The 9,784-nt window shown below is 42.9% G+C and overlaps 1 protein-coding gene and 1 pseudogene across 6 annotated transcripts; one reads left to right on the plus strand and one right to left on the minus strand.

The window, feature by feature from the left end:
* The first annotated feature begins 2,367 nt into the window (after window positions 1-2,367).
* Window positions 2,368-3,203, plus strand: LOC103641659 (uncharacterized; annotated as a pseudogene).
* Window positions 3,204-3,998: 795 nt separating this feature from the next.
* Window positions 3,999-7,939, minus strand: LOC103641668 (uncharacterized). 6 transcript variants are annotated; one of them, XM_008665006.4, is made up of 3 exons: window positions 7,537-7,903; window positions 5,298-5,457; window positions 3,999-4,264 (listed from the first exon to the last, which is right to left on the minus strand). In XM_008665006.4, the coding sequence occupies exons 1-3, from the start codon at window positions 7,619-7,621 to the stop codon at window positions 4,258-4,260; spliced, it is 252 nt and encodes an 83-aa protein (XP_008663228.1). In that variant the 5' UTR covers window positions 7,622-7,903; the 3' UTR covers window positions 3,999-4,257. The 6 variants fall into 6 exon arrangements, 2 of the variants coding, with proteins under 2 accessions (XP_008663228.1, XP_008663220.1); XM_008664998.3 differs by having other exon boundaries at window positions 7,418-7,897; XR_002266293.1 differs by lacking the exon at window positions 3,999-4,264 and having other exon boundaries at window positions 7,205-7,939.
* Between the last annotated feature and the right edge of the window lie 1,845 nt (window positions 7,940-9,784).

Consider the following 9,784-nt stretch of genomic DNA (forward strand, 5'->3'; position numbering starts at 1 on the left):
TTGTCTTGCTACCTAGGAAATGTTTTAGTTGTTCAACCCTTTTTGCCCCCCCCAACCAGCATATATATATATATATATATATATATATATATATATATATATATATATATATATATATATATATAATGTTGTTTGTTTCGCTCATGAAAAGACGTCCAAACAACCTTGAGTTTAGCAAGTGAAACCTCTTAAAAAATCTTGCTTGTGTTGCTATTTTCTAGCCCTTGAATCTTTTACACTTGAATTACACCTACATAACTTGTAGATTCCCATAGCTCGACCCCTAAATCGACTAAAGCTTCCTTGTGCACTTGTTATGTCAAAAAAAATTGTTGTTTGGTGTCTAGTTGCGCAAACCCTATCAAGGCCATGTTTCTTTCCATAGATCCTGTCTCGAACCTTCATAACCTTTCTGGTGCTCATCCTAATCGATCTCATGCGACTACCTCTCTTTTCACTAGGATCTGGAAATCTTTTTCTTGTGAATCATGTTGTGGCTTTATCATCTGAATCTCTGGATCCTTCATAGATTCTGCCCCGTTATTTGGTTATCTGTTATAACCTGTTCTCAAGTACCGGATGTCGATCAATCTAATCTCTCATTTCTGATCGTTCTCATACCCCCTTCTCTGCGGATCATGAGACCGTTTTATCGATTTTATCTCTAAGCAGTGTATCCATTTGGTTCAATGGATTATGCTGTTGACTTTAGTTCTCTCATGTCTTAGCAAGTTGCCAATCTTGATCTCATGGTTGGTTCCCCTCATATCCACTCTCATATAAATCTCTGACCTGATAATCTCCGTGTTAATCATAAAATAATTCTCTGAGTTGAAGAAAATTCTCATGTGATGCTCTTTTGCCAACAATCTTTACTTCAACTTCAGTCACATTTTCTGAGCCATATTCTCATGGGCTCCATCTATCTGTGCTATGTGGATTTCTAATTGGTTGCGTTTGGTAATGGTATTATGGCTAATGAATGATGGTGCTGCGACGAAACCGAGAGCCTCCTATGGTGCACACATCGTTGAGCTGCTCGGCACGCGCTGGTATCGCGGTTAATAGTCATGATCCATTATGGAACTACACCGATGTGTTGTGTTTTGCGAACATTCTCTCAGAGTGATCGTGGCATTTTGTCTCAATATGTCATGGTATTCAGTCCAAATCTATCTTTTGTATCGTGTCAGATACCATCTCATGGATTTGCATCTATCATCAGCCTGGGAGTTACATGCTTCTCCACCCTTGAAGATCTTTGTCCGAATCTCGGGACGAGATACTTTTAAGGGGGGAAGGTTGTGACACCCCAGGTGTCTATTTCATGTTACGTCAGGAGATTTATCCTGATCTCGGACGCTCAGTGAAAATTTCTATTTCTCGCTCGCGTATGTCTCTGACTATCCAGACTATTTATTCTCATTTCACCGGATTCGGAGTTATTCAGCCTCACAGAAGGTCGAATTTGGAACCAGCTAAAACTTTTTATTCTTGGCACGAATGCAAACTCGGTAATCAATCTCGAACTATAAATCTTGTCTAAAGCTCATTTAATCATACGCTTGATAGTTGCTAGTCGAACTGTCTCCGAATCCAATTTCTCGATGTTCGATCTATGTCTAAAAATTAATCCGAGTTCGTACTCTCAAGTGGAATCTCCAATGTGTTGTCCCCTAATAAATTTTTATCCAACTCGGCTTAAAATCTCTGTGTCCAATCTAAATTCGAAAATCAACATCGGTAATGATTTTTATTAATCCGACTCATTTTATTTCGATGCCGAATCTGAAGCCGACCGATCTCGATTCATTTTATTCCTACTTATGCATGAGAATTTAATTTCCAAGCGACACCCAAATAAAATGTTTCGGTTCATTTTATTCCGTAGCCTTTCGTTCGTCCGGACGTCAGTTCGCTTCGTTCCCTGCGTCGGTCTCAGCCAACGAGTGAGCGCTGCGCAAATCGGCTAACAGATGACCACTCCTCTCCAACCAATAAATTATCACCGTCCTAATAGGCAAATCATACGGAAGCTCTTGTCTCAGAGAAATAAAATAAAGATTACTTAGCTCCTAAACAATCAACCATTTTTCTCTTTAAATAGTTCACCAGCATCTGTTTTCTTTTCTCCCACACGCCACGGCCTGCACTGGCTAGCAGCCAATGCCCGGCCACCAGCTACGCCAGCCAATGGCTGCATGCCGCACCTGCTCGCCAGTAGCTACAGCCGGCCAATGTCGTGTGCTGCTAACCCCTTTTATCTCCCTTCTTTGCTCCTTCTGCTGACCTGCGCACGGTGAGCCTAGGACACTAGCGCAGGCTTCGTCTTCCCCACCGTCTCTTCTTCTTCCCCCAAGCTCGTCCATGGACACCTCCCCGCCATCTCCCTCAGCACACGTCGAGCTCCCCTCCGATCTGTTCAGAGCAGGGAGCAGCAGCTCCCATTCCCCAGCACATCTTCCTCATCGGCGCCTCCTACTCGGAGCCTCCCATGGCGCAATCACCCATGGCCGAGGTTCCCCCTGCTTTGCCTCGCTTCTGTGGGCGCTAGCAGCAGAAGCTCCCAAGCACAAAGCCATTCTTCCCCAAGGCGTGGGCGCCGTTTCTCCCATGGCCGAGCTCACCACCTGCCAGGACAAGCCGGACCCCTCTGCTCCTCCATGGATGTGAGCTCGACGTCCCCTTCTTCCTCCTCTGATGGGCAGCTCGGCTCCCTCTACTCCATTCCCCCACTCGGCACCCAACTTTCTACATGAGCTTGCCAACGCTCTCCTCCCCCTACTCAGCACTCCTCTTCCCTTTCCTCTGTCATGGGCCCATGCAGCCGTAAGCTCCATGGTCAGATCCCCGTCTCCCCCATCGACGCTAGGTATTCGAACCTGCACCCTATCAACTTCCCCAGGGCAAAGACTCGGCGCCCCCTTCTCTGTCCCTACTCCTCCCTCTATGGATATTCTCATGGTGCAGTTCCCCAGCCGACTTCCTGCCTTCGGCAAGCAGCAATTGTTCTCTGCTCGCGAGCTCGCCATCGGGACTCCCAAGTCACTGCATGCCCCTGCCCAAGCTCCAAATCCATGGCCGGAATCCTCACCGGAAGCGACGCTAGTCTTGAGCCTCACTGCTCCTTGTGCATAGTTGTTGTTGTCCATCGCCTTGAAGTTCCTCCGTCATCGTGCTGCTTCTTCGCCGCTCCTCCATAGCATGCCCTCCCCGATAGCTCACCATCGATCTCCATTTTGGACTATTGTGGCCATGTGAATGGGGTGTTCGACGAAATGTTAAGTAGGGCAGCGAGTCGTGGAGAGCATCATCGATCTTGATGTGCTCATCATTTTCTCATGCAACCCCGCCGCCCATGCAGCTCCAGCATGCCGATGTCGTCTCCCAGCTAGTCCATGTCGTGTCCATCGCTGTCCCATGCCTCGCTGTGCTGCGCTAGCCGCAGCAGCACACTGCCCCTATGTCTTACCCTTGTCGTGCTTGCATGCTGTTCGACAAAATGCCCAGTAGCAGCATCCCGGTGTCTAGTGTGGTCGCTTTTGGTGCCCTGCTCCATTCCTACCCGTTGACGCTATCCTTCTGGTTTTTTGCCACACAAAACAGCAGCCGCAACAGCTCCTCCGTGGCGTGTGCTCCACCTTGTTGCGTCGTGGTGCCTGTCGTGCTCCTTCGGCTTCGCTCTGCTCTCCGGTACACGTTGGCGCGTTCATCTCCACGCCATGTGTGCAGCGGTATCGACCGAGTTGTTTATGGTAAGCTGATTTGTTGTTTCGGGTAGTGTTCGATTAACGGATATAATATATTTTGGTTGTCGCAGAACCTCCCAAGTTATCGGGCCCACATACACCTGTCCTTGTCTCAAAGACCTCAGATAGCTCTGCGTGTGCACCAAACAACTTAACAGGATCTGTCCGAGTGTCCCAAGGACCCCGGATAAACGACTTACAACCAAGATCGCAGGATTAAGTAAATACAAATCACACACCAACATTTGCAGCGGAAATTCTTTATTACAAAATGGTTACAAGTTACAACATTTACAAGTTATAACAAGATTACAATGTATATCATCAGAGTTGATTACAAAAGCAAGTGATTCAAAAGAATTACAATTTGAATGTATAAAACATTTATAAGTTTTAAAATACATGCTAGCTTAAGTGACAATCCTCAATAAGAAAGCTAAAGATGAGATATACTTATATAAGAAGGCCGAGCCCACCGGCACTTAGCACCATCCATAACAGAACAAAATTATAACCTGAAAAACAAAAGGGAATAAAACCCTGAGTACGCAATTACTCAGCAAGACTTACCCGACTAAAGAAAAGACTCTCAAGGGTATGCTGGTTTGTTGGGAATCAAGGTAAAGCTCATCAAATTTCAAAGACTCGTTTTTGCAGAAAAGCTTACTAGTAGTGGATCCTTATGCCAAACTTTTACTTCACAAATTAAGTACTTTTCCTGAATCTAGATTTTTCCTAATCTAGAGCATTCACTTGGCCTACACTAGCTTCATTTTATCCACTTTAGTTTCACTTGTTATCTACGCTGAAGGTCGAAGATCCAGTCTTCATATCTGAGAAGTTCGGCGATCCGAATCGATTAATACCCAGCTGGGGATCTCCAACCACACAACATATATAGCACTTAACCCTTGTATATGTCAACTCGCCCACGGTTTTCTCAAGACCAGAACGGGTCCCCGCCAACCGAGAGCTCAGTACCCCACCATCCAGCCTCTTGCCAGGTGAATACACGATACTCTCGCCATCTCTCCACTCCCATTGCGGGCCGGCCTTTTTGGTATTGGTCCAGCCGAGGCTAAGCTTACCCATGATGAGGCATGTGGCCAGTTAAAGGGTCCTAAATCAGCAGACCAACAATCAGAACGGTCCTTAATCGACACAGACGGGCGACCTTTCCTGCTCAACGTCTGGTCTCATTTTATTTAAACCATTTCCCAATCTTTGGTACCTGACAGAGGTACTTTTCTAGATGTTGAATCCATCATGACCATATGGATTCACCATCCCAATTTCCTTTTCAATAAAATTTCCCATATCCCGTGTAACACGTCATCTTTTTTTAAAAAAAAGAACAACTTTTAATTATCTAAGCAGAGCTAAGCCTCATTAGTTCTTTTTATAAAACAGGTATCAAGGAAGATAATCAAATTCCAAGGAATGGTAATGCATCAATTGTTTCATCACTTAACTCATATCACCTAATGCACCATATAAGTGATAAAAGTTTTAAAACAACAAGGAGGTGGCAAATGCACCGGGGCTTGCCTGGGATACACTAGCTTAGTGTGGTTAGATGACGTTCGCTTGGCGAGCATCAACAATCCTGACACTTGATCAAGTCGTCCATATCGAGATGGGTCCATCAATGCCACCTTGTGATCCATCCTGATCCATGCCCTCCAATTCGCATAATTATCTAGCGTACCTATTGGAGATGCATATTGCATATGAGCATGAGCAAGAACACAAAATAGATAATCTATACTAAAGAAGATAAATACTTAAAACAAGTCATCACAATTCCTATGAGCACACTATATGTGAAGCTATTACTAAGTACCACAAGCGCATCTTTTACACCTAAATATATCTAACTCAAGCATCGAACAATCATAAGACTACACACAAGTCTTAAGCTCATGGACTGGAGCACACTGCCAACGGACTAACACTATTATTAGCACTAATGAACAACCCATTATTTATAATTATAAGGACACAAGAACACTGGTAAAGCTAATTCTAGGTTGTAAGTATCATGACCAATGGGTTATCAATAATGGAGTTACATGATCATACCTATAAAAACAAAACTAGTCAACTACAGTCACGATTCTATTCTACAGCAAAGAAGACAATAAACCTAATTGAGAACATGCCCAAGGCAGTCAACACTACCAAACACTTATAACCCATTGATGATTTTTGTTGCACTATATTAGCCAATACAATTAGCTCAATCCACTACAGCCATAACAGGTGCAGATCTGAAAATTAGCCACCCAACTTCATTTATCAAGACAAGGACTAACTAAATCTAGGTATCCACACAAAAGAAACTCCAAATAGTCATTTAAATGCTTGCTGAATTTGGACAGCAGAACAGCAACTATTTGTTTAGTTCATAACTCACAAAATAAGCATCCAAAAATAGTAAACTAGGACTTTCTGGAAAGCTTAGAAAGTCCTCTATAACTCTTATATTATCATCACAACCTGATTCGACAGTTTAAAAGGTCAAACAGTGCTAAACTTTAATTCTGTCTAGATTTGGACAGAATTCAGCTCTTTATTTCAAAAATTCATAACTGGAGTTTCAGACATCGAAATCAGGCGATCCTAGACTTTTTAGAAAGCTAATATAATTGTCTACAATTCATTTATAAACATCTCAGATTAATTCAATGTGTATCGAAGTCAGTTAATACAAACAAATATTGCTGTCCAGATTTAGACAGATTCAGACATCACATTTCAAACAGCCATAACCTGACTTCTAGACCACCAAAAAGGGTGCTCCAAAATTTGTTGGAAAGCTTAAGAAATGTACTACAATTCTTCTATAATTACTAAGGGCTGATTCTCAGTTTAGCTTAGCCAAACAGTCCAATTTTCGAAACCTAGACAGAATTTGGACAGATTCTGAAACTGGACTTGAAAAAATCGTAACTCCTAAACTACTAGACCTATGGTCATGAAATTTTTACACAAACAAGATAAAGAAGTGAACTACAACTTTCATATATAACATTTCTAAAAAAACATAATTTGCTTCATTGAACTACCTGCACAACTAAAACTGGTCATGCAGTCCCAAACAGCAAGAATTCAATTTAGTTCCTATTTTGAATTCAATTTAGTTCCTATTTTAGTTAACCACGACTTACCAACGCATCTATCAAAGCATTCCTCGCCTAATCAACACCATCCTCGGTGTTTTATAACATCCATTTAATTATACTCGACATATGTACTCTCTAAGCACTCCTCGTAAAATTTGCACCTAATACCTAAACTTCCCCTCAAACAACACTTCTACTATCCAATCATGACGTCAAAAAAATCATGGCACACAGCCAAATTATTTCATCATACATCAAATACCATTACAGCAATAATTATATAACCAAATCATTCATTAACTAAGTAGTCGGACAAACGACTTGGCTCACGACATCATGCTCCGACCCGATTTCAGCAAGAACGAAGACGGCCACCAGTTCGAGCATATCATCAAACACCTAAGGAGCGTTGAACTTAACCTTCTTCTCCACCTATTTCTCCAAGGATTTTACTCCATATCGCACACATCAACACACATAAAACATCACATCAGCAGGATATTAACAAGAACTAGTAAAACAACTAAGAAATTTAGAGATCACCATGGGAGCAGCAGAGGTGGCTGGGCGAGCTAGGTTGGGCGACCATGGGACTTGTGCTTGGGGAAGGAGATGGAAGAGGGGCTATCCATGGCAACAAGAGAGGGGGCTGGCGTCCATACCATGGGCAGCAGGGAGGGCGCTGGACAGAGGGCAGGGGCGAGCTCCAGGGAGGAGCGTCGAGCTGCAGCAGGGAGGGGCGGCCATGGCAGGAAGGGGAGGGCGCCATGGGAGAGACGTCGAGAGAGCAGGGATGACCAGCGAGGCTCTGTAGGATCGGCGCCTAGGGAGGAGGCGACGTGAAGAAGCTGACTTCCTATGCGCAGGGGATGAGGGAGAGATCACAGGTGAAGAAACTAGAAGCCTCTGCCCTGCATACACGGATAAGAAGAAGGAACGATAGTGGCCAAGTGAGAAAAAAATGTGAATTCTCCTCTCTTAAAAACAGAAACATAATTGTTTTCCTATTAGGATTTGGATAAGAGGATGAGATCGGCACCAGGAATGGTGGCTTCGCGAAGGGGATAAGTCAGATGGTTTAGGCGGTGGAAGGGAGATAAGAAATTCAGATTTTTGCTTTTTTCTCCAATTCTTGTTACAAAAGACTACACAGATAATTTAGTTTTTAGATTAAGTCTGCGCGTGATGTAAACCGGACGAAACACAAGATACCCGTCAAACTAGTAAAGACTGCGCTTGATTTAATTTAGAGCAGATAATTTTATCTGCAGTCTGAACAGGGAAACAGATTAATTATGAATACTCAGTTCGGTTCTAGTTATCTAGGTCCGATTTAGTTTTTTTTTGCATCAATATTGTTGTCGTCGAGTTCTAATAATATTTGTTTAGGACGACAATCACCAGAGTGGGTCGGGACTCCAAATTCATGTTCTCTTAATCCATAATTTTTAAACTGGCACTAGACTCGACATTTCGCGAAATAAATATGCAAGATTGATGTAGCATCAAAATTATAATCCTTTCGAAAGCGACATCACGCATCATTCACGTGGGCGAAAGGTTGTGCGCTGTCCAGACGCCGGTTAGCAGCTGCCACGCGCCACGATGCCAGACCACAGAGAGACACGTGCAACGCAAGCGTGAAAGAATTTCAAATGAAGTTTAAGAAACCAGATCCGATTTCCAGAATTAAAGTTTGGGCAAGACGTCGATGGCTTAACCCAAACGATACTGGATTCGATGTTCCGAAAATTACCAAAGTCTATTTTTTTGCAAAATAATTTAGGACAATTTAGACAGATAGAGACAGACACGATATCAAAATCGTGATAGACGAAGATGATTAAAATTTAGTGTCCTTTACATTCGCCGCTATCACCTGTTAAAGTCCGCACTCGTGGTCGAGCAGACGATAAACACCTGGGGTGTTACAACCTTCCCCCTTAAAAGAATCTCGTCCCGAGATTCGGAACGAAAGACTTATAAGAGTAGAGAGGCGTGTAACCCTGTCCATAATAGCGATAGCATAAGACAGTTCCGAGTAGAGATGAGTACTCCAAGATGTTGGTTCCTCAAGTGGGTATAGCATGTATCATTTTAAGCTAATTAGGGATGTCCATCAATAGAGACGAGATCGGCTAAAAGAACACATAAGGCTCCATGTGTGCAGTTTGCTTTTTCTGATAACACTGTACTATCTGAGTCTGTTCAGAATGGTGGACAAATGGATAGCAATTCCTAGCACACAAGACGAGGATGGATGTCGAATAACATCACAATTAACTCGTGGTTAGCCAGGGAATCCAAGTTTAAGGAAGATGATAAAAGTTTGAGAAAACATCAATGTAGTGATCCTCAAGGAGAGGCAAACTGGAACAGGAATACCAGCTTGCTCCAACCGAACAAGGGTATGGTTTCGGATGAACATTTGACCATAAGAGAGCTACAAGTGGATTGTCAAGATTACAGACTCGAGATCCTTGTTTTTAAGTTTGAGTGCATCTTAGGTCCAATAAGGGAATTACCTAAACATCTATTTGTATTTGCACGAGTTTGGCCATGTAGTAGGAATCGATAATTCAAACTCATGCATCTTTTGAAGATTTAGAGGGACTTTGAAGAAATGACAAAATTATGAATTAGATCTCATACAATTTCACATGTTGAGATGATGAGGACATGACTTGGTCTAATTGCTAGAACTCCAATAATCTTGTGAAGAAAATGATCTTCACACAAGACGACACCTAGGATAGGTTGTCAAGAAATTAATACACGATTAGATCAAGGTTCACTAAACAGGGACATGACCTAGCTTTGGGTTTATGCAAACAAACTACCTGCATTCTACTAGCACACAAGCACGAAAACAAACCAAAGTTGCACTAGCGGTCAAACTAAAAAGAATCA

This window comes from Zea mays, chromosome 1 (genome assembly GCF_902167145.1).
Source record: "Zea mays cultivar B73 chromosome 1, Zm-B73-REFERENCE-NAM-5.0, whole genome shotgun sequence".
Lineage (NCBI taxonomy): Eukaryota > Viridiplantae > Streptophyta > Magnoliopsida > Poales > Poaceae > Zea > Zea mays.

Coding starts and splice junctions, on each gene's coding strand:
- LOC103641668 (XM_008664998.3), bottom strand. CDS start 7,643: ATGGCGCCCTCCCCTTCCTGCCATGGCCGCCCCTCCCTGCTGCAGCTC. Junction 5,458..7,417: donor CCACCTCTGCTGCTCCCATG/GTGATCTCTAAA, acceptor CATCTCCAATAG/GTACGCTAGATAATTATGCG.